Source organism: Chroicocephalus ridibundus, chromosome 13, assembly GCF_963924245.1.
Source record: "Chroicocephalus ridibundus chromosome 13, bChrRid1.1, whole genome shotgun sequence".
Classification (NCBI taxonomy): domain Eukaryota; kingdom Metazoa; phylum Chordata; class Aves; order Charadriiformes; family Laridae; genus Chroicocephalus; species Chroicocephalus ridibundus.
The window spans coordinates 1,804,075-1,830,286 of NC_086296.1; the positions used below are offsets into that span (position 1 = coordinate 1,804,075).

Here is a 26,212-nt window from a genome sequence, read left to right on the forward strand (position 1 = left end):
TTTATTATTATTAAATAAAAGGTTGAAAACAAAAGACTATGTCATTGAGAAAGTTTCCATTTATATAATAAATCAAATTAAATAAAATTTATCATAAAAACAGGTATCATGATTTTGTGTGGTTTATGCCTCCCTGGTTGCAAACACTTTGTCAGCAGATGGCAGTGCAGTCAGCTTCCCAAAGAGCAAAGAAAGGTCCTTTTAAGGAGAAAGCTGGTTTTTTTAACTTGGGCTTCACAGGAAAAACCTACCTATATAAACAGGTTTGTCCAGATCAAAAGTCACTATTATGAGAAAAAACTGAAGTTCCTCCCTCCCTTTGTCCCGCTGTCCAAAGACATCTTTAAGTGCTTTACTTCAAGGAACTAACGAAAAATGTTCCTGCCTCCACAAGAAGGAGCAGTTTCCTCTGAAGGTTCAGTCAACCCTGTTCACTTAAGTGACAAAAGAAATCAGTATTTTGGTCCATGGCAGCACAGTGAACAGAACAAGTACTGTCGTTAGAAACCTACACAGGGCTCTACTGCTTCTCGTGTGTTGGAGAAGTATTTTTCAAGACCCAACCCTTTCACAAAATTCTGTTCGGAATTATGTGCCTGCACCTAACGGACAGTTTTCCTTCCAGATTTTCCATTACTGAAAATTGTATGTAAGAAAACTATTCATATTAGTTTTCAAATGCTACAATGGAATCCACAATTTAAGTTGATACTTAACAAACCCTCTTGGCTTTAAATTTTCCATTACCTAAACCAGTACAGCATTTAGACATTCACTTCTACACATAAGAGTTCATATAATGACTTTAAGATTAACTAATCCATCAACTGAATTAGTAAAAACTAACGGGTATAGAAACATAACTTTGGATTTTCAGCAGAGGGAGCTGCTTGGTTTGCAATTGAAGAAGTTCAGCCAGTGATGCCTATCAGATTAATGTTCAGTTTTTCATATAAACTGGGTTTTATTTCTGTGTTTAGGCCAATTTCCTCTTGGTTTAAGTAAACTATCCGAAGTACTTTAAAATGAAAAAAATCTGGGTTATTCTGCAAAATTCAAGATTTATTTTTTTTTAGGTATATAAAAATCTACCAACTTTTAAAAAGCTAAAACCCTCGAATTTCCTACACTAGTCTGTGCAAATACTAGAATTGTGAGTCAGCAGTTCATCTAGTCATTCACCACAAAGAACGAGAAACTACAGTGTAGTTTCCTTTTTTGGAGCTTAATCAAGGGGAAAGACCAAATAAACTGAAAACCAGGTTCTTTCCACAAGGCATCAAAGTGAAAAACTATGAAACTTCTTACACTTGAAAATAAGGCACGTGTATTGAGTATTAAACTCTTCCGTTTTGCTACAGTAAAGCAAAGCAGTTCCCCCACACTATTTCAACACCATCACTGAAGGAAGTGATGTTGCTCTTGCAAGTAATATTAATGCTTTAAGGCAGTTTAAGTAATAATTTGAAAAGCCTACCTTTATAAGCTACTTCCCAGTGACCTTCTAGGGAGTGATTTCGATTGGTGATCACATACTGATATCCAACCCAGAACCTACCAAAAACAAAGTTAGATTCGAAAGACACAAGCCAAAAACATACTAACAAATTAAAATAATTTACACAGAACCTTACAATGTCTTTACGCTTAAAAACTAACTCTCAAAACATTCTGATGATTTTTTCCTTAACATTTCAGCCCATTCATTGGCAATGTAGAAGGACTATGATTGAGCGATAAGGGAAAATACTTGATAGTTTTCTGTGTTTGCAAACGATAACTCACCACGTCTTTTATGTCTACTTAGAATGATCACCTTATTCTGTTGTTATTGCAGCACTTCAGTTTTTCAAACCCAAAACCCACACACAAGCATCCAGAAGTCAAATATTTGATAAACATATACAACTTATGTCAGACCGTCAGGGATCAAACCATCCAACTCTCCCGAGACACAGCTACACCGTTACTGAGCCACTGCTGGTGACCCGTCATGGCAGGCCATGAGACTGACAAAAAAATCACAGACAAAAATAAAAGAATTATGTTTGTCGTGAACTAACAGAGTAAAACATCTAAAGTCATCAGAACAGAGTTCTTACAACTCAAAACTTCACTCTTATCTCAAACTGGCAGTCTTTGTCAGAGCTAGTGGTACTTAGTAGAAACAAAATTTCTGTTGAAAAAATTAAAGAAATATTTCCGTACAAGGCAGGGCAGCAGTAAGTCACTGTAAAATCCACCGGCCCTGCTGCAGTTCAAGAATACTAGTAAGGTGCTGAGACAGCCTGAAGATAAAAAGGCTCTGTTGAATTGTAGCCTATCTGTTAACGCTAATTAACACCTAAAATCCAGATGGCCCCTGCCAAACAGTCAACCAGCAGGCTCATACTGGGTTATTAACCCAAAAATCATATTTTCTAAGCAAACTGACCTAATGGTATTTGTATCACACAGAAACCATTCTCACGCAATGTGAGATCTCTGTCCTCTCCTTCCTACTCACCTACGCTGGTCCTTCCTCACAAATGTTTTTTCTTCCAAGTCCCACTCCTGTGCCAGGATAAACCGGAGCTCCTGGTCTGCAGTGAAGGTGGCGAGGGATCCGTTCACCCGTTGACATGTCTGCACAGCGTCCCAGTAGTTCTCCCCATTTAAATACACTCTGTAACAGCTGGCCGTGCCCTCATAGTGGTGCCATCCTGTTGGGCACTTTCCTAGGAAACATGAAGAATAAAAGGGAAACCATTCCCCCCACATTAGGATCTTCAAGATAATGCATCCTCACCAGTTTATGACAGTGCAATGCATAATCACTTGGATGTGTACCCACACCACACCGCACGCCTCACTTCCCCCGGAGATGCATGCATTACGGATCACAGAAGACACTACTACAGCATTTGATAAAGGAACATATTTTAAAATGTATTTAAAGAGATGCAATTCCTCATAACGTTTCATTGCACTGTGACAGCCTTTAAAGTCTTTAATTAAGACTGATGATCTACCGTGGAAGGTATTTCCCCGCACATCTTTATAAATCTGATCAGTTCGATCAATCCAAGTCAAAACAAGCAGCAAGAAGCAGGAAGAAAAAACCAGAGGTGGCCAATTTAATGACTCTGTCTTTCTGTTAGGTGGTTAGCAATACACCCAACGTGCTGTGAAGTTTTCAACCTACTTTTACAAACAGTCTCAGTAGTATTCCCATAATCCTGCTCCCACAGTCAATCACTAAAGACCATGGGGGTTCTGGGGCAATTGTTTGCTTTGGAAAAACATCACTGCAAAGCAGCTCTTTAGGAAGTCAGAAGGTGACGGTGTGAAGTGCTGTCTCTGCTTCCTCACAATTAACTCAACTGGGGGAATATGCAACAAAAGCCTTGAGGCATTTCTAGCTGAAACAGGCCCACAGGCTTTTGCCCAGCATTCTTAGGGGTGATGGGTACCTAGTAGAGAGAATCAGAGGTGGGGGGAGGAAATTTAAAACAGACATGAAATAGGATTTTAGCACCTGCATTTGCAATATTGATTTTGCACAACACTTAAGAAAGGAACTTTAAATTCACAAACTGTTTCATGTTCATTACATGCATTCAGAGTTCCTGCTCTCAAGCTTCTTTATTCCCTTCAGAAACAGTGATCGTTACTTGTCGTTTTCAGAAGATCACTGTAGTGCAAAGCAATTGTTCCCGATTACTGCCATACTGTCTTCCCCCACGTCCTCTTCCTACCCTGTCCCATCCTTCCCTCCAGGGCTCATCAGTGCTGTCTCACGTTCCCAAATCACTGGATGATCTCTGGAGCAAAGGGGGAATGAAGATAAGAGGGAGAAGGCAGGGCGGAATTAAATGTTTGGGGCCCAGAGAGGTTCAGAGGCAGCAGACACCATGAGTCCACCAATGGGAAGGACACTGACAGGACGTTTAGAACGCTTCAGCTAAGGCTGGGATCAGGATGCCACTGGTGGCCCTGGCGGTGCTGCAGGTGAGGGGGTAGGATGACAACAAAGTGATATTTTTGAAGATTCCTGACTGACTGATGGGAGGAAAATGGTGAAAGCCATTCAAGTGCTTCATACTTCCTTGACAGACTTTGTCTTCAGAGAAGCAAGTGAAGCATTCCCTTAAGTTCCCTGCTGCCCAAAGAGTATTTTCCTATTAAAAAGGATACAAAACTCAGAACATCAGAGATGTACTTAATTAACTAATAATAGTGCAATGTCTTTAAGATCATCTTCAAAATTACTTCAATCAAGAGCAATCAATTTTGGCTTCTTCCCCACTTTCCAGGGGAACAATCCTACACGCAAGTGCCCAGCAAAAGACGAGGGCCAGCCACACTGCCACCCCTGCTGCAGGCTGAAACCGTCACTGAAACCATGGGCTTAGTGTTCTGTAACTGCAGTGAGTTATAACAGAAAACGGCAACTCTGATTTCACAGAAATAGGATTGCTAGGGAAGCAGAATTCTTTGCATGTATTGGCCGGCTATATGAACTAAGTAATGTAACAGGACATATATAAAAGAAATGTACAAAAACCTTAAAAAGCACTGCACATGAATAAAATCTGGTCAAAAAGCTATCTAAGAGAAAAGGCTATTAATTTCTCCTTAAAAAAAAAAAAAAAAGCCTAAATTGCTAAATTAATTAGGAGAAAGATGGCCCAGATTTCCCAGTCTGCAACTTACTGCTAAATCGGACAGGCTGTGCCACATTGACGGTGTGAAAGCGGGTTGTCTCTCCTCCTCTCCCTCGACTGTGCCTGGAGTCCACATTCTCCTTCCCATGGTAAGTTCGCTGGTCCGCTGTCAAGCCTGCGGACCAGAAGCAACAGTCAGTACTGGTGAAAGATGCAAGCAAAGGCAGATTTCATTTTATTAAACTTCCTCTGGGTTTTAATTCATGACATATATGATAAGTAGCACAGTCAGGTAAATAAAGATGGTAGATCCCTGCAATAGCAGCCTGGCCATTTTACAGGGCACGTAACCGAAACACCTACAACTGAAAAGAACCAACAAGCCATTACACGAGTCTTGCAGAGTAAGCTAAATATTTTGGCAGATTCTCAACAGCCTGCAGTTGTACACAGGACTTGACGTTCATCATTTCAGCTGCTGCAGCAAATGCATCATCCCCGGTGCATTTTACCAGTTCCTGTTCAGCGAACTACCCACTCTCCAGCTGCTTCGTTTCACAGTTGTGTGTTCAAGGATGTAAGACGACTTCTCCAATACTTTTCCCAATGCATTCTCTGAGATCTAGGACAAAATTAAAACCAGGAAAGGAAACCTATCTTCAGCCAGAAGAACAAGGTTTTTCATTCACTCTCAAGCTGCTAAAGGAAATGTTAGCTCATTATTTCTGAAATAAATAAAAAAAGACATACACGCCCTCATCTCAGTGTCAGGGCTTCTAACTGGCATAGATGACACCTGGATTTGATAACTTTGGAAGAACACAGCCCCCGGAAAAGGGGCTGAAGGGCTCCACATGCCTGCCAGGGGCAGCTAAGGAGCAGGCAGTTCAGGTGGAGCTGCTGCAGCACGGGCTGTAGCCAGCAGAACTAGCAAGATCCCAGGTCGGAAGGCTGGCACAGCATGGGGAGAAACCTTTGAGAAAGACGGAGATAAGCACCAAGAAAGACTGATCTGGAAACAAGGCATTAACCTTAAAAAGAGAAAAATGAAGACCCAAGAATTTAAGCATTAGAAATACCTACTACTGTGTTATTTAATATTACTAGATGTTATTAAAGCTAATAAGAGTTTAACCATCACAAAGAACTATGCAGAGTTCATTTCTACATAAAAAATCAGCTTATTTTCCTTTAAAGCTGATTAGCTCTATCTAGCCTAGCTAAACCAAATAAACCAGGCATGGTCTCATATAAAGAAGAGCTACAGTCTTCTTCAACAGGTTCAATTACATCTGTTTGAAATATATTCAAAACTATGTCGATAAAACTTTCTCCTTTCAGATTCTCTTTAGAAAGGAAGAGGCCTACAGCAATTTCATGATAATTTAAACCCAGTTGGAGACTGTTTGGCGTATTACCCAGAGGGAAAGACCTCCAGAAGACCCACCATCAACCAAAGCACTCCTTGGAACAAATGTTAGCACCAGAGAGCAAAAAAGATCACTAGCTGGAGCGCAGGAAGAGCAGAGTAGCTCTAGCATACTCAGTTTGCCCTGGGTTAATGCGATAAACAAGGGATATTTAATTACCACGTTACCCCAGGAATTACATGTCTATAGAGATCACCCATTAAGAAATGGCTGTGCATAATACGCTCACATGGCCTTACAGGAATAAAGTAGTAATTCTACTGTTCAATATTAGAATACGCTATTTATCACAGGCAAGAAGTTAGTGCCAAGAGATTCAGTCAGCGTACATTTCAAAGGACACAAAATGGTAAAATAATTTGACAGTGAAGATCACTGATTATTTTTTATTACTTTAAAGGCCAATCTATTTTTAGTTTTAGAATTTGACGGTTCTTAATCCTGATGGTTCAGTAGCAGTATTTACACTATGATTTTCAGAGCGGTACTGAGACACTGAAAAGGCAAATCTTTAATTATATTAAGACTTTAAAAATAACACTAACGTAGAACGCTTTATCAAAGATGAACTGAGCTCAGCATGGGAAACTAATTTCCCATGGCATTAAATGGTAACAACTAAACCCAAAGAACCAGTAAGAACCAAATGCACGAAGAATTAGTTCCCTTTCAGAAGTGAGAGCAGATGCAACACCATATGTCTGACCCTCCACGGCTAAACAGAACGCCCACGAGGACTTAACAATTTACCTTCCCTGGGAATAAAACAGAAGTTCGCAGGTTTTAACACGCGAGGTTAAGAAAGGGTTACTTGGGCTAACATCTTAAGTTGACAGAATTTATGCCAGATGCGTTGAAAAATAGCTACAGAGATCCCCCCCAAAGGAGTTCAGTGGCTCCTCACCCAGAAGCAGGACACTCGCTCCTTCCCCGGCGTCTGCCGTGGTGCCACTGAAGAGGCAGAAGGCAGCCACCACCCGCCACTCCTCCTTCAAGCCCAACACTGTCAGCTGCTTAATAGACTGGTGCTCTTCAAATACTAAATTGCTCCTATTTGACCTGAATTTTTGATCTCCGAGAAAAACAACGATGACAAGTTTTTCCAGGGCACTGAAGAAAGATGCTAACAAGCCTCTAAGTCACTCGACTGCCATGAAAAGCTGCTGCAGGCTCTGGTGGCAAGGTGTAATTGGACTGGTTTTCTTCTGTATTTTTTCAATACTCTGCAGAAGAGCTCTCTATGTACTTTGCTCTTCCTGCTTCCTTTATAAAAATATTTTTATCTTTAAAAATAAATTAAAAGTGCCATGGACTAAGCATTATGATAACAACCTAAGCCAGAAGACCACAACCTAACCATGTTTGAGTGTTTCAGAAAGGAAAAGCCATCACTTTTATTGCTTATGTGCATACTTAACATTCTGAAAGCCATCAGATTTTGGAAGATCAGCTATTTTCAAAAGCCTTTATTGTTTTAGATACTACAACAACAAACAACAGCAGCAGTATTTTTACTAGCCAAGACAGATAGTTCTGTTTCCTTTGACTTCATACAATTACAACAGAAATGTAATTTACTTCTTAGCTGCTGGGGAAAAGGGAAGAATGTGTTCAAGTTAAAATTCAGGGGAGGCAATTTTTTTTTCTCCCCTCGAATACTATAGCATGGTGGACACGTGCATCCTCTGATCTGTTTCCAAATGGATCAAGTCACAATTAGTATGATTAGTATTCACCCAGCTCCTTCCAATTTGCAGTTGCTCTCTAATTGACTCTACCACAATTGCGGTCTAAGTATAGTGCGATACACCAAGAAAGCTGTCCAACACCGCGGATTCCCTGACTATTTTCAGTTGTTTAAAACTCCAAGCTACCACTTCAGAATGGACGTTTGCCATGCCGGATGGCTCCTACTGCATTTTATACTGGTAAACTTTTCCAGGTCTGAATCAAAACATTTCAATAATTGTTCAGAACAAAAATTAAGAGATTGAGAGAGGGAGAAGTTTTGCTTATATTTCTAACTACCTTCTTCTTGATCAAGTGCTGTCACTGCAGCCTGCAAAACACAGCCCTGCGAGCTCACAGAAAAAGCTTTGTGCCACACGTGCAGGTTTTGCTATTCCTGTTGAGGACACTGAAAAAAAGGAGGGGACAAACGCAGTCAAGTTTAAGACTGAAAGAAATGTGAGTTTGCCCATTATTCATAGAGGCTGGAAGAAGTTCAGTTACGTTGTCCATAATCTTCCGTGTACATCCACGGAGATTGCTCTGCAGCTTTTACCCACAGGATCTCAGCAGCGCTTTCTTCGCACGTGGTGTCTCATTAGGGGAAGCTCAGCACACGGGCAGAGCAGAAAGCTCCTTCCCCCCCCCCCCCCCCCCAGTGCCTTCTTCATTTGGACCAAGTAAAAGGAAGCAAAAAGCCAAGTAGTGCAAATGGAACGTGAGCTGAGACCACACAAAAGTGAGAGCTGGCACCAGCCGAGACAGGAACAGGCTAGAACGTACGTGTGCCAGCACTGCATGGGGGAGCAAACGGGATGCCAAATGGAGAACCGTGTTCGGAGGAGCTAGAAGAGAAACTGCAATCTGCCACACACACCAAAAAAAAGGGCAGGCAGACAGAAGACAGTGAGTTTAATAGAGAGAGGTCCTTGTACGGTCAGGACAGGTGAATACTGGATTCTGGGAAGTTGAACTAGCTGCCAGAGTTACTCTGTTGCAGACGACAAGTCACCCAAGCCAAACCCTTCACAAGGATGGATGTACTATGTCAAATTATGTCAAAACTAAACAGTTTGTGAAGCAACTAGGTCTTGTCACATCTTATTTGTTCCAAGATTTGAGTTTCTCCTGTTTAAACACACAGACTCTCAAAATTTACATAAAAAGCTGCCTTGTCCCCTAAGCTTCAAATTTTCTGTCCAGCGTATTACCTACTAAAAGCTTGGAAAGCTTTTAATTCCATCTGGTAATTTGAGAGGTGAGAGAACGTCAGGATTAAATCGACTTCTGTGCCTAAGGATTTGGAAATATAGTTCAGAACTCCCCAGAGAGGAGTGATTCTTCTCAGATCAAGCAGCTCCACGCTTCGCGTTATTAATTGTATTATGCTAGGAAATAGATGCCAACCAAGAACAGCACCCTGCTGTGCTGAGCACTATTCAAAGTAATAGACTGACAGTAAGGAGCTTATAATTTAAACACCACGAAGGAGGGTAAAAAGGATGCATCATACAGGAGTTCAGCAAGGGCTCAGAAAAGGTTTGGAAGCGATCAGAGGGTTTTATCATTATTATCTAGTTTTAAAAAAGGAGATGTACTCAAAAGTGAACAAATGTCAAAAGTCACTTCAACCAAATACAGTATCCTTGGCGAAACAAAACACGAAGCTGTTTATGATCACTGCAAAACAATGTGCTGCAGCTGCTGCTTTATTGGTTACTGGCCATACCCTCAGCTGGCTCCGTGAAGGAGACTTTGCAGACTCGAAGATGATATAGTGTGTATGTGCTGGGGCAAGTGACCTCCAAGCCTGCGCATTTCTTCCTGATACAGTATCTGGGGAAGTCCTTAAGAACAGTGTACAAGAGGACATGGCTCAAGATGAGCATTTACAGTTAGCTCCTAGCAAGATTGCTGCTGTATGAAATCGGGCTCCCAATCTCAACACAAACCCATGTAAAATCGTACTGTTTGCCATGGAGCTTGCTCATACCACTGCTAGCCACTGCTGGCCCAGGACCACTGGCCGGACAGCCAGCTGCCCAGCGCTGATTGTGGCCTCAGGCTCAGGGCGGCAAAAAACCCCTAAGAATTCAGCTCGATGAAACTTTCCAGCGTTCTTGTTTCTGACCAAGCAGGTCTAGAAAACAGTACTGAGAAATACCTCACGAAGGAAGAACGTGGCATGAGGCAAGGGCGTGCACTACATGGCGAGCTGAAGGTTTTCAAATTCAGATGCTGGGAGAAGCCCAAGGACAGCTGATGGCACAATCCGATCACTTACTCCTGGGAAAATTTCCATTTTTTAAAATAAATAAATAAAGGAAGAAAACAGAGTGACCACCAATATAACTGCAAGCTGAAAAACTGGTATGGATAGTATTTATGAAAGGCACTGGAATTTGAGACATCTGTTCTCTGTTTATACACACAAGAAACAATCATCAAGCCTGTAGCATAAGAACAAAACACAGGTAAAAAGCCAGAGCTATGCCAAACCCTGCTCCGCCTGCACTGCTGAACGTGAGTTTTGACCAGAAGGCCTGCAAAGAAGGTAGGGTATTCTGGAGAAGCTGACCTGATACGCTGGCAGAAGCAAAACTGGAAACCCAATGAGCAGTAAAAGGCAAACTGCAGAGTCCTTCCTTCTTATGCGTTTAAATACAGAACTTCTATGAAGGTGGAAAAGTTAAGTTCCTACTTCGATTACTTGTATAGAAACGTAAGAGGAAGTGAGTAGAAATAATACATTTACATTTGTAAAAGTGCCTGTTTAAGATATTAATACCTGTTTCTACCATTTCACAGAATACATCACTTCGGGATAAACTATTTTTAGTATCAATTACTGTTGGTATGGAACAGTACACAAATTTCATGAGCCTCCACTGCCTAAGTAGAAGAGAGCCGCAGGCACATGCTACACAAACCCTTCCAGCAATTTTTAGTATTAGAGCAAAGAGCCAACAGTTTTAGTCTACCAGAGGAATTGAGGGTAATCACTGCAGCAGATTCCACTATCGTTTGCATGCCTACTGGGAAGAGCAGGGGGAACAGCACTTTACACATCGCAACTTTGGAACTGAAAGGAATTCCATGTTTTAAACGTTCACTCTGAAAAGAGACATAATTTATTAATTAATGATCCTCTTATTTTAATAGGAGCTTTCTTACTAACACGAATTAAATCAGGCCTAAAAAAGGTGAACTTAACCAACAGTGCCAAATAACTTACAATGGCTTTGTATTAAACCTTTGAAAATACCAACGTGACTAAGTAGTCATTGAAACACAGCTTCACCACCACCGCAAAATCCTAATTCGCTGCCATTGACCTTTTCCGAGTTGCTCAAGTTGGAGTGTGCCATTAGTAGCTCAAAGGCGAAAAAGTAACAAGCTTCCCAACCAGATTCAGAGCCCTTTCTTGCAAGCTTTCTTTTCATGCTTCAGAGAGATTTCATACCTTTTAATTTAAAGATATTTTAATTCTCCAAGTTTCACAAGTCCAGGTGGCTTCACTAACTAGTTCTTTTAGTGTTCAGTCTGCCTTTATTGAAATAAGAACCTTAATTAAAAAGTACTTAAATTTAGCTGAATCATCTCACAATTGCTCATCTAAATCCAAAGCTATTTTCTAAATTTAAAGCTGCATCATTTCTTGTTAACTCAGTGGCCAAATAAGAAAGTTATCACTCCAGAGTATGATTATGTGCTACTATCATTAGCAGCAGTAGCTCCCAATCAATGCCCCAGGACTCAGTCTCTCCTGTGACTGCTCACATATATATTGCTTTCCCCAACGTAAGAAAACCATACTCTTCCAAACTTACTCTGGCCTCAGATTTACTTTCATTCATGTTATTCCTTTTTATACTCCATCACACCATTCACACACACACCAGCACACCAACCTGTCCTTATTCTTGACAGTTCTGAATAGCACATGCCCTTCATCACCCATTTCAGGTCACAACGCTACCCCACCAATTTTTTGTCACAGGTATAATAGAGTTTTTACATCCCACACCCGTAGTTCTTGTTCCTCTGGTTTGCTGGCTACGCTCCTTGCATTACCGTGCAAATATCTCAGTTCTTTCACAAACGCCACACCCAGCTCTCTGGCTGTTTTACTGAGCGCAGCCTTTTCACCAATTACTTATCCAATTACTCTTTTCATCAAGTGGAATACTTTCCTTCTCTATGCTGTCCATCATTTTTCCCCTCTAGTATTCTTTATGTATGTTACTCTCCTCTTCCTGCATACAGACATGGCGACGAATCAAGTCTCTCCCACGCATCTCCTTTCACTTCTTAACTTAAAAGTTCCTCTCATCATCTCAGGCCAGACAGTCCAGCGAGACCTATAGCCCCAACACAAAAGCAGAGCCTATCTACTGAGAAGTGATACTATCATAAAATCCTCTTCCTACCCATATACCAAATATTCTTTGTAACTCCAGTCCTTGAGGCAACACCATCCCGTTGCACCCTCCATGCAACGACGTAAATTGCTGACTAATACACTAGGCAACACGAAAAGATAAAAATACTGCTTTCTACTAATGTAGATGTTCCAATAGTCCCACAGGTGAAGCCTCCAGTACTTTCTGAGTAAATCAAAATATTAACATGACTCTGCTTTTCCCTAGCCATTGACTTCCATTAACCTCCGGAATTTTATTAGGTCCCTAGTTTTTCACATTTGGCCAAAGTTAACTAAGAAGGAGGAAGAATAACAGCACAACTATAAAAGCACCTTTCTTTAGGGCATCCACATCATAAAGACTATCCTTAACAGAATATCAATGGCACAGCTTAATTTTCAATGTCAGAAGAAACTACCAGCATTTTTTTCCCCTGCAAATATATACGCTCACACAAACTAGGCAAAAGCTTTCTGAAAAGAGCACTCAACACATTCTTTTAATAATTTGTGCACAGCAGACACTGGGGGGATGGCTAACCACAGCACAGTTTCAAAGTTCGATTGTTAGTTTTACTCCTCTAATTCCACTAGAAAATCTGAATATTTAGAAGAGCTTCTTGCTGTAAAATACCGATGTTACTATTTTGTAGCACCTCTCTAAAATAGCTCAAAAAGCAGAATGATGGCAGACTAAATGCTGTAATGATGATGCCACAAAGTTCCTGTGATTCTCTCACAAGCAAATTAAGTAGTTTAGTGGCAAAGCATTTCTTAAAACAGTTTTTGAATGTAATTTAGTCACACTGCAGAGATAAAAGTTTTGAATTATGCCACAGTTGAATTCATACTTTCAGATTCCTGCTTCATTGCTCTTAGAGAGGAGAAAAAAAAAAAAAAAAGGTTACAGGTCCCTTCACTTTTAAGACACATAGAAAAAGAGTTGCTCTGGCCTGTTTGTCAAGAACAAATGAAAGTGTTCAAAATTGTGATTATATATTCATAATCAAAAATTTCTGTTTGCTTGTTGTTTTCAAGACAGATCAGTATCCATCAGCTTTAGCAGAGAACCACTGCTGGCAATAGGCTCCTGAAAGCGTACGATCACAAGAGTTTACGAGGAGTAAACACACCAGCCTGTTTGGCAGAACAAAGTTCTCCACTTAAGCACAAGAAGCATAATCAGAACAGGCAGCAATAAAACACGCTCTCTACCCAAGTTCAACAATGTCACCCAGCACAGTTAGAGCGATACACTCGTACAGTCAAAGCAGTAATTCCGAATTTAACCACAGGCCTATGTGTCATTTTGGTTTAATTACAATATGATTTTTTTCCTTGTCGTGAAAGTCACTTTTTACACAACAAACTCTCCTCAGCTCCAGGATACCTACTCAGACTGTAAGAATGGAAGGGTAATTCAGACAAGCAAAAACTGTTTGTAGCATTAGTTATACAGAACAAAGACAAGCCAACTCAAAGTTTGTTAGTAATGGGTACAGTTCTATCAACCAATCTCCACTTTCAAACAAAAATAAGCGAGAGATCTTAGCGAGTCAAAGTGCTGCTGCAAAGCAAGGCGACGCTGGGGTGGGCAGTCTCCTCGGCTTTACTCACCTGGACAGTCAACTTCATCGCTCTCATCCTCGCAGGTGGGCCACCCATCACACTGCCAGTTGGAAGGGATGCACTGGATGGTCCCGCTCCGGCAGGCAAACTGCCCCGGCGTGCAGCGGAGCTCTGGGGGAGAAGAAAGGCGTGCTTTGTATGAAGCGTTATTTATTCTTGCAGGTCTATACATATACTGATCATCCAGCAGGTAACGTATCACTGAAGTAATGGATAACTCAGCCTGTTAAAAACCACTTTGTCTGAGATCACTTCCCATGTTTTAAACTGCATGTTTGTGGTTTTAGCAGACGCGAGGACCGGCTTCCAGTGCCTGGGACATAATTCTCTCAGTCATCTGTAGTAAAACCATCCTGATAAAGATACCATATGAGCAGCTATCATCATAGCGTTACCCATTTACTTCTTGTGAGGCTCTGAGGACTACTTGTTCACTTTTCTCAGAACCAAAGTTCAACAAAAATATGCTTCGGTAATTAAGTGTTAGATTACACAATAAACTCAGAGTCCCATTTCCACTCCAATCACTATGTATACCAGGACCCGCTAGACTTGCACAAATGTCCAGCCTGATTTCGAGCCATTTCATAGAAGTATTTGTAAAACAATTACTATATCCATGAACCTGTTTTCAGTTTCTAGCTTAAGCTTTTTTGTAGAGTTTCTCCATACGAACACATCCTTTACAAGAACCTGTCAACATCTGCAAACATGTAGTTCCTGCCTCTGCAAGAATACTGCCTACTTGTCATTATACTGTCAGACCTAATTAGCATTATAAAAAGTACCATTTTTTTTTTCAAAGTTTTTTATATCAAATCCATCTATCAAATGCCAGCTTCATTCTGCGTCCCTCAAAATATTTTGTCAGGGAAAGAAATATCTGTCTACACAAGAGAACAATTCTAAGCTTGTTTACAAGCAAATAGCCATCAGCATCCGTAGGCTCATTTTCACACCAGACCATCACCGTCTGTCTTTCTCCTGGATGGTGGCTGTCAATCTTCCACCCAATGTTTTTGACGAATTCAGCACCTTTCCCTCTCAGCAAGCTACAATAATTCCAGGTAAGCTGCGTCTAGAGAATGAGCTTTTTTTTTTTTTTTTTTTTTAAGTATTTTAAAGTAAAACACACTCATTCCTGATTTTGAAAGAATCAATTAGGTAACCTGTTTTGCAGGGAGAAATCTCTAAAAGAAAAATTAAAATACAGGTATGTATTCTCTCATCCACAGTTTACAACCTAAGAAAAGAGCTGTAATTGCAGTTGTCACCTTCTTGAAACACACCAAACACACCTGATTTAGTCTAAACTAAATCTAAACTAGTCTAAACTAAATCAAGACAGAGGTCACACTTCAGACGACATGACCGGGCGTAATAAAACCAGTAATCAGGCACTCTCAATAAAAGCTGTACCCATACCCCTGGTAATCGGTATAGGATATTGATAACAGGCTTCTAATTCGATGTTAGACTAAAATCCAGTTCTAGTACTGGTTTCTCTTCAAAATGCAGACCTGCTCGTCTAGAAAAATAAAAGCAGGCACATCCTCTTAGCAACCACCTACCCGGAGCACACATGCAGGTCACAAAATGACTAAGAACTCTCGCAGACCTGCCAGACTACCAAGGGCAACAACAGCAAGGCAAGAGCCTTCTCAACCATTTAGAGTCTTCCTCGGTCCAAACAGCTAACAGCAAATGAGCGCTGGGGAAATGTAAAAAAAAATAAAAATCTACCAGCTTAGGTCATAATGATTTTCCCCCTCCTCTCCCAGAACAAAAACTGAAGTAATGTATTTAGCCCAAAGGGGGAAAGGGGGAGTAAAACCTTTTATTCTCCCTGATTAGAGGAATAAAAGGTAAAGCTTCACTTGCCCAGAGTAGCAAAAAAGAAAATTTAAAAGTCTATCTTTAAGCTGGGGGGAGAGGGACACACACGACACCCAAGCCAAACAAACGTAAAACCTCAAGCTGAAATGAGAACTATTCAAATTTCAAGTTCACAGAAAAGCATCAACTCTTCAGTAAATCACTGCAGCTCCTTTCACCACGTTTGCACAATGTCAGCAGGCAGTGGAAGCTTTCTTAGAAAGTTCTACAATTGCTGTTTTATGTACAGAATTTACAGTGGAGCCTGCGGTAGATATTTTACCACGTGAAAGACTATCCTCAGCCCAGCTCCAGGTTTCCATTACATCCACCTGCAGTTATGGCAAAATTCAATACTTTTAATAAACTCTTAATTTTTTTACCACTTGATTTTAATGGAGTCAGGCACACACCCTGTGAAGAAGGCTATTCTGCAACCCCTCTGGTTTCACAGGCAGCATCCACCAGGAAAGCACTACCAGCCAACATGCACATGGGAAAACCAGTAAAGAATACTTTTGTCTCTCTAGAATTTCATACATGCTATTAACATTTGATGTGCAATTACATATGACTGGTTCAGACAGAAGGATGACTCCATCCCAGTATTATGAGCATTAAAAAAAATGCCAGTTACATGCCATAATGTCATTACTTCCTGTGTTACAGACGCTCCTCTGAAGAATGTGGATACATGGAAGAGTACAAAACATTTCTATTAAAACACCACTCAAACCAGCTGAACAATTGTTCCCAGTGGAAACCATACTATGTGAGATGCACTAATTATTTCAGACCAAGGAACACGAACTGCTACGCAATTCTATTGCGGAAGGGAAAAGAGTGACACTGAAAGAAATACTGAGAGATGAAAGTCTCCATATTCTGCAACCACTGCCAATAACACCGCCTGCGCCACCGGAACCCAGGGCCCCTATCCCCATGTGTTATTGAACTACCTAAATCATCGTGCAGCTTCTGGAAGAGTTTCTTCGGAATTCTTTTGCTTCGGCGTGCTGCCTATTGTGGTTTAGCACAGAGAGAAACAAGATGCAAACCATCTGAGAAAATCTAACTGCCTCCCTCGCTTGTGCCCAGGGTGGCTTTGGACATACCCGGTGGCCTCCTCGAGAACTGATGCTGAAGATCAGCTCTTTCAGAAAGCCCTTGCCATTGTTGGGACACAGATTTCCACTAAGGCCCCACCACTGGCACATTGGTGGGCTGTCACCCGGCCGAGACACGGCAGTGGGTGGCAGCTCAGGAACCCCCAGCTGAGGGCAAGGGCCACCTCCCGACACCGTCCCTCACCCCGTGTGCCTGGATCAAGTCTCCCGCAGCAGAGTGCATCGGCTGGCCTGGGCAGCAGCCTTCAGAGGTTAAATACATACATGAAAATAGAAGGAAGCCCATAATGAACCCGTGAGATACTCAGCCAAGGAACAGAGAAATACAGGAGAGGAGAGGATGCACAGGAGAGGTGCTAGTCTCCATGGCCCTGTCAAGCATTTCATTTCAGTAGCCTATTTTTAAGTGAAAACATCAGAAAAATGAAAACATTTCAAGCCTGTCTCTTTACAGGCAAGTCGTACCGCCAGCAGCAGAACAGGATTCACGAGGACGTACGAGCACTAGCAAACAGCAGTGCAGCACAACATAACCAGCCGTCTTTCCCGAAATGCAAGTAATCACTTAACACAGTCAGACTTTGTACTTTCCAGGAGTGCGGTAAATAAAAAACCTTTTTTCACCCATTTAAGATTTCCAGTTCTTCAACAGAATAGCATAGTTTCAAAAATACCCATCCCACTTCTGTTGCTAAAGTCTGATATCCCATCATAGCTATTGATGGTAACTCACAGCAAGGAAGGATGAGGAAGAAAGTATCTTAAACTATCACCTCCTAGCAGCACTAAAAACACGTCTTTTCCACCAGCTGTTGAAGCAGAAACATTTTGTATGTTCAGTATGGTTAGAAAATATGTAATAGCACAAGCTCAGCTACAAGTAAGCAGCTGTTGCAGCAGAGGCACCAATACAACACTAGCTAACGGCATCAACAACTGCCTAGGAGTGAAAAAATAGAAATAAAACCACCTCCAGCGTTCACGTACAATGTGAGGAGTTACATCAGCAGTATTATGATTCACATATGAAATTCTAACATAAAAGGCTTCTTTTTCCTTTAACGATCAGATGCAGTCTTTGCTATGCTACAGCACAAGATTTAGTAGAACTGAAATCTCATTTTAGAGCAATTAAATTCATCTGGCATTTGCTGGGAAGAAGGGAGGCACGTAAAACACTGCAAATAGCAGCAACTGTAGTTTTTGCACTATACATAATATAAACTTCCAAAGCACCACGAAGTTCAAGCAGCATGAGAACGTGAAAACACTTCAAGCAGCCAGGTGTCATTATACAGTCTCTTCGCTTCACCGTCTCTAAGCGCTTCTACAAGGTTAACCCTCAACGATCTCGCCAACCACTGCATCCTCCTCCCGCTGCTTGCAACGAAGTACAGAAAAATCACACAGCTTGCCAGAGGCTGCAGATAAGATGAGCCTACGAGCAGAAGTCAGCTCTCCTGACCGCGCTCCCAGGCTTTCACAACGCCACCATGTTCCTTCCTTAAAACACGACCAGCACACTCCTACCCCAACGAACGTTTGCCTTTCAGAAATACCATCAATTAGTAACAGCGGACTCTCTGGTAACACTTCAATTGTTCTCTCTAGCAACAGTTTATTAAGAGCTACAAATTGGCCAGAGGGAGCAAGAAACTTCGTAACTTTTTATATAAAGAGAAGGAAAAACTGAAATCAGGTTCAGACCGTGTTCAGTTCTACAAGCTTAATATATAACCCAAGATAAAACTTACTGTCTGGTGAAGGCTAAAAAAAACCAATACCAATTTGTTGGGACAAACAGATAATATAACCTGCCTGTGATTCACTCACCTGAAAGAAGTCTTGCCAAAGCTAGTCGTGGACCTGTAATTTGAAATTTAAAACAAAACTTACAAAACAGTTGGACACTTAATTAATCAAACACCAGAAATAACAGGCAAGATTATAAATAAATTTAAACAGTGCCATAGAAACAAGAGGTCTTCATGTCCTTTAGCTGCCAAATACCATTTTTCTAAGTCAGTGACTGAACAGACAAGATTTTTGACTAATACAAAAATCTAAGTTTCACACAGGAAAAAACTAAGTTTTCAAGGTGGTTGCTTACACTCTTACAGAAGGCTTTTGTTCCAAAGATTTTGCCAGTTACATGTTGAATGCCAGGCATTTCGCAGCACTCATCACTTATGTCAATACAGGGCTCAACTAGCTTTTTTAATTCTCCTTACAGCGTGCTAATTTCCAGCTTTTCTGCTACATACTCCAAACAGACATTCACAACAAGCATTATCCACAGGAAGGACTTCACGTCAGATGAATAAAATACACACCCACCCTGCTTTAATTTCCATCCAGCTTCACATAGTTGATAAAACACCTTTTTGCCATTATAAAATGATCCAGGAAGCCCTTTCAGGGTTAATCATCTCGTGGAACTGGGAATGTTTTCCTTCCGGAGCCTGGCAGGCATCCCTCCGCAGCAGATGCGCACCCGGCCAGCGAGCTGCCCCGGGCGTTACACTACCCGCAACCTGCATTTTCTGCTTCAGTTTAAGCCTTTCAGAGGTATGTTTGGACTAGGACACCTCCTGCTTGCATTTAAACTGGAATTAATTTCTTATTCATCTTCCCCTTTTTATGCAAAAAATAAGGGATAATTAGTTACTCAAAACAACTATTTTATTTGAAAGAAAGGCAGGGAGGATCTATATCCACTATCCACTACTTTTCAATGCAGCCAATCTCATTTTAGAGCCTCCAATATCAAATCAAGACTGTAATAAACACGAGACAAAGTGTTGATTCAGCCCAAGTTCACCTTGCTAGTTCTGCTTTCTGAATGAATGTGACGAGCTGGCAAGCTTCAGATCAAATGAAGCTATTGTCTGTCCACATTAATTTTGAGTCAGATCAGCTATGGTTTGTCCCCCTGCAACCAGAAAGATTGCATGCTCCAACTAATTCAGCAGAAACACAGTTGTACAGATCCAGTATCAATTAATGTGGAACTGGGGCCTCATAATAGTAGTCTGCCAATGAAGCTAGAACATCTACTAATGCATTTACTTTATTTTTTTAAATATTAGCTCTAATAGATATGCCAGGATTACACACATCTCCTCAGAAGCAGAACAGCTCATTTCAGCCTTGTGCCACCACAAGCTGCCCTGTGAACAGAGCTGGGACCTCCACCTCCATACCTTAAGAACGGACCCAATTACTGACCTGAGTGACAGCTCTGACCCCAAAAAGCTGTATCAGGTCCCACCACCACAGTGGTAAGAGAAGCAGCTGGTGTAGAAGGAGCTCTCGGGAATGGGCAAAAACCAGCAAGCTATAAAAACTTCTGCCAAGTGACAGAAGCCAACTGCCTGTGGACTTCAAAAAAAGCACCCTTCTGGTCTACAAGCACTATCAAAACGCTCCTGCAAAGATAAGTGCAGGTGGATAAACTAGAATGCTTTGATACTGTCTTGACAGGATTATTTATCCTCCTTCAATTCAAGACACAGATATAAAAGGAATTCAGCCTGAAGAAATGCTACATCCAATAAAAATGCCAGAGGCCCTGTCTCAGGTACGTATAATAAACATCTCCTGTAAAGCATTAGGTAACACATCAAAGTTTTCAAAACCTAAATTTCAACCTTCTATTCGCAAGACACTGAGGTTCACGGTTACAGGAACCAGTGGAAAAAGCAAGCCTAGAAAGCAGAAATGCGTCCCTGACAGAAGATCCCCCTTACTTACAAGCCACACGTTCCTAACTCCGAAATATAAACCACTAGCGGTACAAAAAACTTGCTGTCTTGGCAATTCACAATGTAAAAGGTAGAGATGAGAAGCCAAAGCCCTAAACTACAGCCTCCAAAATACAAGTTTCAATTCAGGAGAGTGATTTGATACAGAAATTAAACTCAGTGACTGCAAACACTGGTTATTAATGTTAGGGCTCTTCTAGTTGCAATGACTTAATTTCTCTTTATTAAAGAGATTCACCACTCAGTAAAGTCTCATACATTCAGATACTCTTGTGGTAGCTAAGACTACAGATACATGTTACATTTTAGCATTTACATAGCCAGTATAGATTTGAATCTGTTTCAGTTTTTAATACAAAGAAACGCCACTTTTCATTTGCTACACTAATTGTTTGTTCTTGTCTGCTGAGCTTCATTTGTATGGGAATTGGAATTTGATTAACGCACAAGCCCAGCATTTAATGTTATTTCAATTATAAGCTATTACTCTGAAATGCACGTATCGGAAAAGATAAGCTTGAAGTACACGGTTTGGTTTTGTACGTAAGCTTTTAACGAACAATGGCAGTTTTGTCTGTACCTCACGTGTACTTTGCTTATTTTGGTCACATTTCTCAAGGTTGGATCTGGTAGATCTTCATTTTTTATTTACAGACAGCAGGAAAACCAAACACCGAAATACTTCCTGCTTTCTCGGTCTAAATCCCTCATTGTCTCAAACCAGATGAACCAACCTGTAAGAGAATATTCTGCTCAGATTTCAAGAGGCAATTACAGCTATCAAAAGCTGATTAAGCATTAACAAAAACCCTTAACTACAAGCGCTTAGGCCAGTAACTCTTCTTATTCAGATTTTAACTTGTCCAACAGGTCTTTCTTATATTTTATAATACTAAACCTACCTACTTACATTAAGACCTGTACCTACATGTTGCACTATTGTTTCATATTTTAACACATTTAAGAATAAGTTTACGAAAACTGAAAATTGCTTTTTTCTTGAATCCCTGTTTCTGTATAACCTGACCCATGCTGAAGCGCAGGAGCATGCCCAGACCCTAGCGCCTTCAGCAAGGAGCCGGACCCCCTAAGACCTTAACTCCTGGAGATTTTGCCCAACAAGTGCCTGCAAACAAGTATCACAAACAAAACAACAACAGGAGCACCATGCCCATCATCATCACAGACATACAGCTCCCTATCTAATATTTATGCTCAAGAGGAAGCATAACACGACCAATATTTCTCTAGACTGGTATTTACTGAAGTAACAGAAACTTTAAAATATTCTTAATATCCCCAATACAACAATACCCCAGTGTTTTTTCTTAATTTCATCCTCAGCAGATATGTGAAAAAAACCTGTCCTTAAGCAAGTCCTCTGCACTCAAAAAGCAGTTTTCACACCATGGACTTCTCTGAAGTGCAGAGGTGATGTTCACCGGAGCAGGTACCGCATCTCACACAAAACTCCATGAAGAGCAGGACTGTCCTGCCCGGCCTCAGCGCCCAGGGGCCAGAAGGCTGCTGCCAAACAAAGGGTTTTCAGCGACAGAGAAGCCAACTACAAACCTGGGGATGTTCTGACCCAGTCTTTGAACAGGTTTTCTTATTTTTAGTTTGTCTCTACAGTATCACTGACCCCACGCAAAGGCTCTGCTCTCAGGCAAGCAACGCCTTCCCTAAGTGGTGCTTCCCTTCGGCTCCAGATCAGGGAGAAAATTCACTGTCCATTCGTCTCCCAGCAGGTTTCTTTATGCCACTTGGTGAATCTTACTTCAATTACATGTTTTCAGATTTACCCTTACCCCACCCACTGCTGCATTCAGGGTAGCAGAGTGAGCACATACAGTACTTCATAACCAAGCCACAGTAGGAGGAAAAAAAAAAATTATAACAACACCACCTTATTTTTGGAGAAGAAAACTATTTGTCAAGCTCCCAAGTCACCATCAGACAATTATCCATTCCATAAATTATTAAAGTTCCTCAATAAAATTGGTTCTGTTTACTGTTCTTCAAATTAAAAGCCTACAGAAAAACAGAGCACGCAGTTCCACATCCAATGCAGGGCTCAGCTGTTCAGCTGCGCTGCGGAAAATGCGCCTCATCGTAAGCCTTGGGTCACAGAATCACAGAGTGACGGGGTGGGAAGGGACCTCTAGAGATCATCTCGTCTGGGTCAGGCAGCTTCAGTCCACCATGGCCCCACGTGTGCCGGAGGGGACGAAAGCACAACGGCACAGAGCCCAGGACACCAAAACCAACCCACAACTATTCTCAAATTTAACTCCCGCTCCTGAAAATTAGAGATTCTGGAGTTACAATCTCATTTGGTAGGAACGCATCAGTTCCAAAAATAAATAAATAATACATATTGGAGGCATCAGCATTTTCTGCATGACAGTTTCATGAAGTAATTAAAACTGTGACAGCACTCCAGCTGAAAGCTGTAAATCCTTAATGAATAACTCTAATGAACATTCTGTATTACTGGGGGTGCTGTCACAGTAAGTTACGCTAGATGAGGATTTCAGAGCACGGTAAGGAATGCTGGCAGTCTCCCTCCCCTCGGCCCCTCTCATCGCTATCATACCTACGCTCTGCACGAGCCTGGAACTGACCCAGTTTCTCCTTGCTCACAAGCGTCATTCGCTGCAATTCATTGTCTGCTCTTTGTCTGGAGGGTATACTCAATGCCAGTAACGATTTAAAAAAAGACGAAAAAAAATTAAAAAAAAAAGAGCTAAGGCCATGCAAGAGACCCGGCATTCAGCCAAAGCAACAACATCAGAGCTTCTTGAATGGGAACCCTGGCTATGATTTCCTAAGACTCAGAAAATACAGACTTTGTGCTTTATGAATGTGGACACTTATTCCTAAGACTTAAACAGAAAGAATATATTTCCCTGTTCCCCAGTACTGCTAAAACTAAACAGAAAACAAAACTTGCTACTTGAACTAAGCCAAAATAATACTGTGAATTAGACAATGCAGCATTCCAGACTGAAAAACAGTTTATTTTCATAGCAGTGAGGTACCAGCTAAGCAACAGGCTTGCATTTTTTCCCCCCTAAGAAACCGGTATATTATGATAGTAAGCAAACAGGCAGAAGGGAAAAGCAAAATACAGCACTGGCACAAACAAAACCAAAGCCATGGGTACTCGGGAACCTTTTAATACAGCTCAAAATTAAAGCCTACAGTTCCTCTATACTAACAGCCTTGTTCAGGGCTTCAGGTGTTTTGTACAGCCTTAGGTGGGACTTCAGCATTTTAGTGCAACAGTGGTAAGTGACCTAAACCTGGGCAGCACCACGTTTTTGACCCTTTCCCTTAAGAAAGCCCAAACAGCATGTGGATCAGTGAAAGTACCGATCACACTTCACAATTAAACTCACTAACCAATTTTAAATAAGCTTGACAAAGAAGCCAAGCCCAGAAAAATGCAGTGGGCAATGCAAGTTTTGGAAAGCCAGCACAAGGGAAGGAAACGATGACGGCCTTCAACTTCAGAGGGCAGGAAAGCCCCGCGCGGGCCGCACTGCGCAGCAGCAGCCTGCACATCTGCACGCCGCACTGTCACCGCAGGGGGGGCCTTCCCAGCCGGCAGGGAAGTGGTGAGCTGGGCTAACCGAACCCTTGCACAACTGTTCTGGTTTGAGGTAAAACAGAACCAGTTTTTCTGTTCAGTAATTTTACTTTTTAGCTCAGCCTCTTCTAACTAACTGAACTCTCTGAAACTAGCAGCATATTGTGGAGACACTGGTTGTTCTCAGAATGAGAAGACCTTATTATTTCTTAATTTATGCCAAGGAACGGTGTGCAGAGAGGCTCTTGCTTATATTTATTGCTATAACAAGCAAGGTCAGGTCACTTTGTTATCTTGGGTAACGTTGGAGGGTCAGCAGCAGAACAGCGTAGAGGGGTGGCACCCGCAGGGAGGAGCGGGCAGGACAAGGAATCCCAGCCTGATCAAGGGGGTATTCCATCCCATCAGCATCATGCTCAGGATAAACGGGATCCAAGGGCCAGCCTCTTTCTTCAATGGCCAGTGCCTGAGGAGGACTCTGTTCATCTGCCTTTGATCCTGATCCGAGCATTCCCAAACCCAGATCTGGAATCTAGTTTCCGTCTGACACTGAGTCCAGCCTGGGACTTCCCCAGTGCCTCCCGGTGGCAAGACTGTCACCCTGGGAGCTTGATACGGTTTTTTTTATATATTGCATAGATTTCATTATTTCCTTTTTATTATATTAATAATATGTCATTAAAGTAGTTTATTTTCTTCTAAACTCATAAGTCTCTTTCTCTCCCTCACGACAGAGGTGCGGGAAGAGCATCTGTCCTTCGTCTCAGTGGCCAGCCCAGCGCAAGCCATGACAGACACCCAGCATCCTCATGGCAGAGGACCGTCTGTGGACAGACGGAGGGAACACGGGGAAGACGTGGCCTTACTCCATCAGTGGTGTCAGGCAAGGGTAGGCACTAGAGCAGAGGAACTATAGGGACAAGCCCACTGGAGTCCAGAATTCATTAAAACCCACTACTTATGAAACATGCTCGTGGATGCTTGGAAAATAGCACTATTCCTCACACAGAATTTAAATACGGTCACGCACACAACATATTAATTCTCCCAACAAATGCAGCAGCAGAGAAGAAGTCCATTAAGAACAACATTAGTAGTGAAATACTCAGCAAGTCATCAATTCTGTCCAGAAAAGAGCACCACAAACAGCACTTTCTCCCTTATGATCCATATGCCCAGGTCGGGACAGACAGATTACCCCACAGACAGTATTTACGCTGACAGGACTGTCTGGGTACCGCAGCTTAGCTACTTCCAGTTTCCATCCCCAGTCTCACCTCAAACTTTCACCTTGTTCTAAACACATCTTTTACGACAAGATCCTCATATTCCATTGCATCCAAATACTCCAAAATCTTGTATTAACGTACACATACTGTTCCTGCTCATTTGCAGTTTTTCCACAAAGTTGGGGTCATTCTGAACACGGAAAAAGCATTACGTTCTCAGCTCTGTCTTCACAAGATTTCAGCGTTACCTGCACCTCTTTCCTCCCAGAAGAATCTGCGCTGGTCCTTCACCATACAGTCTCCAGTGCCTTTCAGAGTCACCCCGGGATGTTCTGATCTACACAGTGGTGACAGCAACTCTAGACAGACCAGTCCGGTAATCAGAAGTATTTGAATACCAGGAACATTTCTTCCCCCCCCCCCCCCCCCCCAATTTCTGACAGTCTCTGCACAAGCTGCTTGTTGGAAAGCCTCTAAAAATCAACCTAGAGAAACTACTGATAAAAGTAATCCAGAAAGCACTTCTGTGTCTTATTACCTGATAGCCGCCTACCTAAAACTACCGCAAAATAAAAAATCTAAGCATGTTAGATGAGTTCCTCTCCTCCTCCAACCAACTGCATTCTCAGAATTAGAAAAGTACTCATCCTACCGAGGCAGCTAAGACCAATATTTGTTCTTATGTGAAACATAGTTTTCACTTCAGAATGATCACCAGGGCGATCACCAAACTGTATTCCCTTTGACCAAATACAACTCTAGGTGTGAA

At 41.7% G+C, this 26,212-nt stretch overlaps 1 protein-coding gene across 3 annotated transcripts in view; it reads right to left on the reverse strand.

Moving 5' to 3' along the window:
* Nucleotides 1-26,212, reverse strand: part of DGCR2 (DiGeorge syndrome critical region gene 2) — a 48,937-nt gene that overhangs the window by 13,254 nt on the left and 9,471 nt on the right. The window contains exons 2-6 of one of the 3 annotated variants that reach the window (XM_063350964.1): nt 18,692-18,724; nt 13,845-13,967; nt 4,696-4,821; nt 2,507-2,717; nt 1,478-1,554 (exon numbers count right to left, since the gene is read on the reverse strand). In XM_063350964.1, coding sequence (XP_063207034.1) covers nt 1,478-1,554; nt 2,507-2,717; nt 4,696-4,821; nt 13,845-13,967; nt 18,692-18,724 — 570 coding nt within the window. The remainder of the gene's footprint in view (nt 1-1,477; nt 1,555-2,506; nt 2,718-4,695; nt 4,822-13,844; nt 13,968-18,691; nt 18,725-26,212) is intronic. The other 2 variants (XM_063350965.1, XM_063350966.1) reach the window with 2 other exon arrangements.